Source organism: Contarinia nasturtii, unplaced genomic scaffold (genome assembly GCF_009176525.2).
Source record: "Contarinia nasturtii isolate CC-2019 unplaced genomic scaffold, AAFC_CNas_1.1 Cnas_scaffold_630, whole genome shotgun sequence".
Taxonomy (NCBI): domain Eukaryota; kingdom Metazoa; phylum Arthropoda; class Insecta; order Diptera; family Cecidomyiidae; genus Contarinia; species Contarinia nasturtii.
Window position 1 is genome coordinate 2,890,133 of NW_022197981.1, and position 10,469 is coordinate 2,900,601.

At 33.2% G+C, this 10,469-nt stretch overlaps 1 protein-coding gene across 3 annotated transcripts in view; it reads right to left on the reverse strand.

Moving 5' to 3' along the window:
- Positions 1 to 292: 292 nt before the first annotated feature.
- LOC116340194 (fatty acyl-CoA reductase wat-like) overlaps positions 293 to 10,469 on the reverse strand; it is a 16,597-nt gene continuing 6,420 nt past the window's right edge. Inside the window, exons 1-8 of one of the 3 annotated variants that reach the window (XM_031766516.1) lie at positions 6,897 to 7,033; positions 5,367 to 5,649; positions 3,000 to 3,379; positions 2,737 to 2,882; positions 2,316 to 2,630; positions 1,927 to 2,239; positions 1,324 to 1,511; positions 293 to 1,254 (exon numbers count right to left, since the gene is read on the reverse strand). In XM_031766516.1, the coding sequence (XP_031622376.1) occupies positions 1,152 to 1,254; positions 1,324 to 1,511; positions 1,927 to 2,239; positions 2,316 to 2,630; positions 2,737 to 2,882; positions 3,000 to 3,379; positions 5,367 to 5,598 (1,677 nt within the window). In that variant the 5' untranslated portion in view covers positions 5,599 to 5,649; positions 6,897 to 7,033 and the 3' untranslated portion in view covers positions 293 to 1,151. Of the gene's footprint in view, positions 1,255 to 1,323; positions 1,512 to 1,926; positions 2,240 to 2,315; positions 2,631 to 2,736; positions 2,883 to 2,999; positions 3,380 to 5,366; positions 5,650 to 5,789; positions 5,888 to 6,896; positions 7,034 to 10,469 lie in introns of those variants that run through there. The other 2 variants (XM_031766517.1, XM_031766515.1) reach the window with 2 other exon arrangements.

The window sequence follows — 10,469 nt, forward strand, 5'->3', positions numbered from 1 at the left end:
AATAATATAGAATTGTTCAACTTTCATTTGATTTTTTACACCATTAACAATCAATGAAACTTCATTGATTTGATACTAAATCAATAATAATAAGTTTCAATCTTCTTTTGGGACTACAACTATTTTCCCAAAAAATTACAAAAGAAAAAACACCTTTTATCTCAAATTACAACCATTGTTTACATTTGTGGGAAAAGGCTTTTTTCACTTGTCAACTATAGTTTAGTAATTATAATTATACGAATACAATTATTCACACGAAATTTAATTAACGAAAACAAAGTATTGGTAATTGTGTTGTTGTTTTTTTAATCAAAAAAACTTATTCTAATTTATACGATTAAGATGGTTTATATCAAATTCGGGGATTTTGCAAAATATTTTTTTTGTCTGCTCAGAGCTTCGGATTTAGCCGAATTTTAAGATAACTTTTTTTTCTTTAAATGGTGTAATTTACAAAATCTGAATTTTTGCGTACGAAAACAAACATTTTTAACAATAATCAAATTATTGAAAGCAAATCGTTCCTAAAATGTAATACAAAGTCAATGAGCGCTAATATCGTAGATTTTTCTTTATCGATTCCACCAATACGACATCTACTAAAAAACTCGCCGATTTCTGTTACTAGTGGTGTTTTAATACAGCTCGTGTAAACTGTAAACGTACAAAGGAACACACTGACTCCGATTCTGTGTATGCGTATGTATTACAAATTCTGCACTCAGTCGTCAATCGTAGCTGCTTGTGCAAAATTTACAATACATACGCATACACAGGATCGGAGTCTGTGTGTTCTTTTGTATTAGTTCGTATGTAATACAGCCATAGTTCGCTCGAGCTGTGTCAAAGCAACAGTAGTAACAAAAATCGGTATCTTTTTTAACAGATGTCGTGTTCGTAGAATCGATAAAATTAATTTGTATGGGGAATATACGATACTAGTTCCCATCGTACAAAGTCATAGTCTTATTTCGAATATGTGTGTTTCCTTATTGTGGGCGTATGAGCGTGTGTGTGGGTATGCATGTATATCAACTATTGAATTACTATATTGTTCTTAAAAACTAATATTTAATTTTACTTTAGATTTTGTTCGTTGAAATTATTTTTTAACTATAAAAAGCCATTTCATCACAACTAACTTTCAATTAATAAAAGAAATGTGAAAAAACCGCCCAAACTGTGTACAGTGCAACGAAAGCCGAAATACCATAAAACAGGGTCTTTATGATCTGGTGGTACAAGAAGTATCTAAATGGAAAACAAAGAGATTGATACATTATTGTTAAAATACAAAATAATGTTTGTTTATGAAATTACTTTCTCCACTTCTTCCGCGCAGCATCGACCGTTGACAAATCATCCTTGAAATAGTATAAACGCATTCCTTTGATGTAGTGATACGAATATTCTTCCCAATCAACATTTCGAATATTAAAATCAAACAATTCTTGATCTCGACGACCAATTTTTCGCCACAAACGTTGCACATTCGAATTTGTGAACATCTATATTTGGTAAAGTCAAGGCAAAAATAATTTAGAAAGTTTTTCTTCGAAAAATAGCATTTAAAATTTATTTATAGTTCTTGTCGAAATGATTAAACTGACTTGATGGTCATATCATTTTGCATAATCATTTTTAAAAAATTTAAATATTCTCAGAATTTAAAAATGTCAATGTCGAAAAATGTTCGACCTTCCGAAGTCCTTAATGGTGGACATTTCTTTGTGTCTAGAGGATGACTGAAATGGTATGATAAATAGTAGATTCACAAATTTCAAATATGCTAAAGAATCACATGAGGACGTCATACAGATATTGGTAAATGTTTTTGTTTTTCTTTTCGTCAAGAACCAGTTTTTTTATTTTTCAAATTAAAACAAATAAATTCAATATAATATAAAAATGTTCTCAGCTTACCCATTCGTTTGTGCAGAAGAATGAAATAACGCTGGAAAATTTGTGGATCTTTTTATAGAATTTGAGTAGATTTTCCTGTCCTCCAGTAACTTTTTGGTATAAATCAAATATTAAAGCGGGCAGCAAATGCAAAAATACCATATAGATGCGATTCATGAATGCGGTTTTATGCATATGGAATGAAACATACCAATAGCACGTTGAAAATGGATAATCAAAACCATTCCGAATATTTTGATCGGTAAATTGGCCCCATGTTAATGGATTTTCAACCGAAGAAACATAATTGTAAATTGGAATATCTTCAGCAATGCTATTTTGAAAATAAAAATAAAAATTCGTTTGTTTTTATTGAAAATATCGAATCATTTAAAAGTTATATTACTTACCATGCATCTTTATTATTTGTAGCAACGTCCCATGCGCTGGCAATGAGCGCATTAACGGTCATATCAACGGGTACAATGTTTGCGCTCATATCTGGATTACAGTGCATGGTACGTAATAGGCCTGTGCCGGCACCGGCCACAACACCCGTTGGCCCATACAAATTATCAATGTAACCAACAACTGGTTCGCGTACAGATGATGTAACAATAGCTGGACGAAACATGCCAAGCGGCAGATTTTTGCCATTCATTCGAATCAAATCCTCAGACATTGCCTTTGTGAATGCATATGTATTTGGCCATTTACCCAGTAGACTAAACAACAAACAATACAAACAAATTAAACCATGCATGAACATTTTATGATGAAATGATAGCCTTTGTTTTGAATTAGAGCAAGATCAAACTGATTCAAACTTACGTTGGTGTTATTTTATCGAGCGCTTTGTCGTCCATTTTTTCAATCATACGAGATAGATCGTCAAAATGAAATGGATAATTATAAAATTTTTCCTCAATGAAGCGTAAATGGCAATTTGAATATGCGGTCGAAACATGCATCACCACCTGCAAAACGGGCGAGACGTTTTTAATTTTTTTTTTTCCATTTTTCAGCGAAATTAGTTCCGTATAATTGTAATTATTAACAAATTTACAATGAATTGAATGTTAGTGGTAGCATACCTGCAAATGTTCCATATGTGTACATAGCTCGAGCAATTCTCGTGTTCCGTGAACATTGATATTGAGTGCTAGTCGAAGTTTCTCATCGAAACGAACTGTAGCAGCGCAATGGAAGACAATGTTGACATTGGAAAGAAGCGTTTGTCGATCGGTAATTTTCAATCCAAATCCAGCAAGCGCACAATCACCTTCGAGCGCAACAATCTTATGTCGAAATTTCGGTACCGTTTCACGTAATCGTTCAAACGCGTTATCGTCGAAAATTTTTTCGAGACGCGTATGAATGTCAAGACCCTTTTTCTTACGCACCAACAAATAAATATTCTCCACACCCGGACACGAACGTAGCAATTTATCGATCAGTGTTTTTCCCAAAAAACCTGTTGAACAAATTCATGAAATTTTTTTAAATTAGTGAATGAATGATTTAAACAATTAATGGAAATGAGGTCAATTCAATGTATATAGGAAGAAAAAAACAACTTTTCTATATGCGTAAGAAATGCGAATGTGCACACGCAAAAAAAGATGATACTAGCAATCAGTTTGAAAATGGTACGATAACCCCGTAATAAGCATTACTCATGTGCTTATATTCGCACGTAGTCCGAATTTACAATTTATTCAATTAAGATGGTGTGCGCAAATGAAACTATTGAAGAGCGTCAAACCACTTTTGTTTGTTGTTTAAAGTGGTCTGATCATTTTCATGGCAACATGTCATCCAAATCCATATTAAATGTGTTAAGCGTACAACGATGGTGATGACGACGGTAAATGGACTGACCGTAGCCGAATAATAATATTTATTGACAAACAAAAGTGAATGATCATGTTCTGAAGCGACAAAAAATGAAGAAAATATGTAATACACACACACACACACACAAAATCCATGAACATAAAAAGACAGATGAATCGGCTCAGGTGATAAAGACTTGGTGTGTTTTGTAATACATTTTTTTGGTTTTACCGAATTTCAAGTCAACATGCCAATTGCATTGCGATATATTCTGTTCGCTTTGCATCTTTTTCCCTGCCCATTTCGATGGTATAGTATTTCTCTTTTCAAAACCAATTTTTTTTTTGTTAACATTGACCTCGACGAAAACTGATTTGCGTGTGGAATTTCGTTATGCAATTTATTTTTAACCTTTATACATAATTTTGGACGGTGTTAATGTTGGAAATTGCATTGTTCATTTCTGCATAATGCATTATTTTTCATGATCACATTAATGACCGTGTACCTGTTACAAACGAAACATAAAAATAATCAATGCTCACTTTTCGGCTTATTGATTTACTCACACGTACATTTTTATCCATATAAACTGACTCATATGTGTAAACTATTTTTGAGTAATTTTTCAAGAATTACCAACAAAACGAAGGAAAAAATACACATACACAAACACACGATGATACGTGTTAATGAATTCTTTAAACCAATATGGTTTTTTTTCTTTTGCTTTATTTATTTTGGGTAAATAACATAATTCCATTCGCAAATAGTATAATGAATTGTTCACACAATTCATAACCATATTTTCGCAATTTCCACGAATATAACCATTTATTCAATCTTCTTTTTTTGAATGAATCGAACTTTCAAATTGATAAATTCAAGGAAATGTATGTAGTTTTCATTTGAATTCGATAAATTTATTCTATAAATATAGTAATTCTATTTTTCGATTCGATTATTGTGAAGTAGTGGAATTTCTATATTACAATCAGACAATAAAAACGAATGGAGCGATGTTTTTGATGTCGTTTTTATTTTTTAAATTTTGCCGCGGTGCTTCTTGTATGTAAATTTTTGCATGAATTCGATTTCATGAATTTGATATGGGTAGAATCACATTTTGATTGACACCATATGCTTATTTTTTTTCGGCAATTCGTGAACAGAGTCCAAAAAGAACTGAGCTAATTCTGTATAGTCAATAAAAATCACTACGTGATTAGAATTTGCCATTTCGAATGAATAAATTTGGTTGTCAATTTCATATTTCTCAAGACAGTTCACATCAATGTCACGTTTGTATTTCGAACGGTCAGACACGATTTTACCGTTATAAAATGGCATAAGAAAATATATTGCTTCAATCAATTGGAATGAATATTGAGAAATTAAAATGAACTGCAACCGATTTTCTACAGACGCGCGCGCGCTCGCACACACATAAGGCAAAGAGAAAAAAAAGAGAAGAGAATGACAGGCACTTAAAGAGAAATGGATATGGAGCGAATAAGCTCATTTGTAATTCTGCTTAGCAAACGCCTGAGAAAAGTTGTAATCGCTTCACAATGCAATCTTCATAGCTGTACACTGATCGGAACGTATTATATGATAATATATACCTGTTCCACCGGTGATGAACACATTTTTTCCAGCATAGAAACGCTGTAGTTCTGTTGCGGCGGTATTATTTGTTGTAGTTGTGGTATCCAAGTCAGCATCGATGGTCGGTGTGATTGGGGCGATCGGTTCATTTTCATCTATATTCAATTTTTTCATTGTATCCAACATTTGTTTGCTTAATTTCAGATTTTCCTCGTTTTTCCGCTCCACAATATCCAATTCGACGGTCATTTTGCTTCAATTATTTGCGCCAATACACAAGTTGTCGTCAACTCACACAAGCTAAACGATAAACGAAAGAGAAAACAAATTTAATAAAAATTAGCACTCAAAATCAATGGCAGAAAAAAGCAAATAAAGACTTATCATGAGACTGATTTGAATATCGTCAACATTTTAGGAAAGTTATTTTAAAATATTACATTTATCACACGTTGTAAAGTATTGCAATGTATTTGGATTTAAATCGAAACGTAGATCCTTAAGGAAATAAATGAGTAGTCGCCATTGGTTTCATGAAACGAATTCCCAACACTTATCACACACAAACGCAAATGGCTAAAAACAATGTGTGAGCATGGATTATTCTCCCCACTCTGTGGTCACAATTTTATTATGTGCAACATTACAACAACGAACATTTTATAAAATCGATGACATCTGATAATTGTAATTTTCTTCTTCAAGATTTTTTTTCATCAAACCTGATTCAAAAACATAATTATTGTGTTTGTTGATTATTTCTGTTATTTGGAAAATCTACATTCAAAACTACTTTCATAATATTTCACCATGATGTTTTTTGTGTGCGCAATTGTAATTGGAGCAATTTAGGCTTTATAAAAAACAAACAGCATCAATGAACAAATGACTGGCAAAAATATAGAAGAGAGAGAAAGAGAGACATACATAGCCACAGAGAGACCGGAAAATAAAAATTATCATTACGATAATTGCGACAGTTCATTCATAGTATGCAAATGGTAGTGCATTTTATTTAAATACTTTTGCGCTCTTGATTCACGCTTAACTCTTTTGATTCATATGCTCAAATTGTACAGTGAGAAATGTGTAATTAGCCGAATACATTTGGTATTATATTGTGTTGTTGCTTGTATTTTCTCGTGTCGATTAAAGTTTGAAAATGTGACCGAAATGAAGGTTTAATTCTTTTAAGGTTATGGAAATGTAGGCGTTGATCTGCAAAGAACAAGTTTGGCATTGACTTGATTCGTTTATGTCATGATCATCGATCATTACAACGATGAAAATTGAATGTCATTACGACTTATATGCATCAGGTTGTAGAAAAACAATGCAAAAAAAACTCGTTTCACGCTTTCCTCTATCCTCGACTTATCGACTCTTTTCACTATCTCTCTCTCTCTCGTTCTCATTTCATATCTTTCACTGGTGGTTTGTTTGTGGAACAATGACACAGGTCATTCGATTGCAAGGTAAACACAGAGGTATCACATACACAAAATATTTATAAATAAATTCTGACCTTAACCAATTGGTTAACTCACCTTATCACTCACAATGAGACACGTTTTTGCAACAACTTTCTAGTAAATTTCTTATCGACGTTAAATTGCGCTTTTTAGTATTTTCCACGAAAAGTTCGCTTCTTTGAATTCCGGTTTCAAGACCTATCATACATCCAATAAATGAATGCAGAAAAGTTTCGATAAAAAAATTGCAAAGAACAAAAACCTTTAAATGCGTAAATTTCACGAAAATATAATTTTTCTTGCGTTAAAAATGAATATATTTTGAAATGACCACACTTTTAGTCAAACAAAAATGAAAAATTGTTACACATTTTTCTAATTTTTCTATTTAAATGGCAAATCATTCTGATTACTTCGTTAATTCTTTTATTCAAACAAAATATTTGATCGGGTATTTGTGTTTTGTTTTATTCGTGTCGAAACTATGACAAATACGTATTCGGGCCAAGTGAATTTTTGCTCTTGAAATGTGTTCATGTCCATTTTGTTTGCAGCAGTCGAAAGTGTGTTTTATTTGATTCGCAACTTTGTACGATGCGCGTTGGTATTTCCAGTTATTGTCAATGAAACCGAATTAGATGAAGCAAACACTTAACGTAACGGCGAGTCACACAATAAAAGTGTTTAAAAACCGACAAACAGTCGTATTTTTCTTTTGTACGGTTCTCATTAAAATACGCATCTCCTGTGTCCATATGTGAGTGATAAGAATGTTTGTGATCACCAACGCAAAGCGTTGGGTTGTTTTGTTGATTGTTGCAATGGGTTCGTTCATTCGTTCAGTCGATGGGCATGGCAATCTATATTAGGCACATATTTATTTTTATCAACTCCAATATTTGTGCATCCGGTTCAGCTGCTGATCCATTGTTTAGTGGATTCGATTGTGCCATGCCAATTTCTAATATGTAACACACATACACACAGTCAAAACGCGCTTAATTTATGTTGCCTCTTTTCCACACATCGAAACACACACACACACACACACACACACACACACACACACACACACATGACTTAACGAGACAAAGCAACACACGAACAACTCTCTGGGCTCAAGAATTATAACAGAATTCGATGCGCGCACGGTTCATGTGCATTATATTTCAAATTATTTAATCAAAATTAATCAAATACACTGAATGCAAAACAATTCACATTGGCATTTTGAAACACCACCATTGAAAATAGTTTTGTTTTCGTCGTTGTTGCATCATGAAATGTGCACTGACTAAATAAAAGTTGAATAAATTCTTTTTCGCAATTTCTTTTGGGCGGGATTTTTTTTTTATTTTCATACATTTCTCCGCGAATTTTTGGCGATAGAAAAAAAAATGACGAAAAAAAAGTTGATTGATTTGATTTCGTCGTCGCTGATGTTACTGTGGGTGTGTTTGTATCTTTAGTCCATTCAGTTTTTTATGCGAATGAATTCAAATTAGATTACATGTTCATTTATGGATTTCCGCACTGATTTAAAATCAGCGTATATTGACCGAATCTAAGTTCAGCCGCTTCATGCTCGTCTCTCTCTCTCTCTCCTATTTCAAATAAATGTATTATCATTTAAACACATGAAATATATGTGACTCGGTTACGTATTCCATTGACTTTGATTTCCATGAGAAAGAGAGAGAGCATTACGATTTAGTCGTCAGAGGCGATTTCGAAAGTGAAACTCTCGATTGAAGAGTGATGAATTGAATGAGTGGTGTCGTGCATCATCAAACAGACCAATCTCTCTCGTTAATTTCGTTAGTTCAGCCTACATTTTGACTTAGGACTTGAGTTAGTTCGCTTTTGATACAGTTGCCAGTGAAATCCAGGAGCCAATTACGAGTTCAGGTCATACACACAAAATTTAATGATGATTTCATGTCATACAGCACGACGATATGACACACAAAGCAATTGCTGATTGAATTGCTTTTTATTTACAATTGATCAACGCTGAGTTTAGCATATATTTCAATGAAGCAATGATCTTTCGTAAAACAATTTCGCCAATCGGTATATGTCTAACCAGGGAATTTTCGCATCAAAAAAAGCTCACACAATGAGAGCAAGCACTATAGCGCGCTGTTTCAAATGATGCGCAAACAAAAGGCAAATAAAAAAAAGATTAGAATTAGACTTGAGTAAGTTAATCTGAATACAATGTGCACGGAGACAAAGAGTCAGAACAAATAGACAAGTAGACAATCTGTTTGTGTGCCAAAACCGTGATAATAATATAATTGAAATGAGGAAACCGTTTATACTACTTTTATAAATACTTTTCTTTGGAATGCACAAGTTCAAAGATTCTCTATTTCTTTAGAGCATTTGAGGCCATATTTTTTCGACACACACACACATCAATGGCATTTACTCAAGTCGATCTTATGATGATAACAAAATTGACACGCTTCCGTTTAACACGAATTTTGCTCGCTTATGTCGCTGCCTTTTTACGATTTCATCGGTATTTGGTCTACATTCATTTGAATGTTGTTTTTTTCTCTGTACAATGTGACAGGATAGAGGTAATTTCAACACATTTCACATATTAGTGTAATCACGTGCATTTGCAGACGAGAACGAGATTCGTGAAACGGAATTTAAGAGTGACGAAACCTTCGAACACGTGATTACACATGACTGTAATCTACTATTGTTGTGGTGCAATTATCTCTCTATCCTGTCATATTTTACACACAAAACGTTCAATTATGCGTTCAAGGAACGATCGTTTCGACATTATGCTCTTTAGTCTTTTTTCCACCAAATGTACGCGATTACACATAATCATACGTGATATGCTAATCAAAAAAAATATTTATCGCATTTATCACTGTCACGTTTTTTGATATTTTCCAATTGCTAAAACGCATTTTTCTTTCGTTACTCGACTATATCGAGAATTTGAAAGAAACTAACCTTCATATAAATAATTAAAATGGTTTTTAATCATTAAATTAAGCAAATAAATGCCATCTAATGAGCGACAAGTGTAATGCCGATTGAATGCAGTAATCCATAGAGAGTAAAAAAAACCACACACACACACAGAGAGAGAGAGGTACGAAAGTAACATCAAACCGAATCGATTACAGAATATGTTGAACATAAATGAACATTAACAATAAGACATTTTGTAAATACACGAAAGAAGAAAAAGAGAAGAAGAAAAAAACTATGCGAAATTGTATGCTTCATGGTCATGGTCGATGCCACAAATTGCCAACATCAGCATGAGGCAGCCAAAAATTGCAGCTGGACTTTGAATTTGTGTTGGGTATTTCGGTTTCGTTTCCGAAAGTAAATCACATGCATGCAGACGCACTTATGGTGTGAGTGAAAGAGTAAAGAGCAATAATCAATGAACAAAAACAATACATCACGATGTGGCAAAAATACAATTACACAAATAGCCGAATCGAATTGTATTACAACATATGTATAAGAAAAATGGTTGTAAAATTAAACGTATCGTACCGAGTCGACATTCAACATTGGTTGGTCATTGAAAATTTTGTTTAGTTGTGCGTCTATCTTACTCTCTCTCTCTCTCTCTCTCTCTCTCTCTCTCTCTCTCTCTCTCTC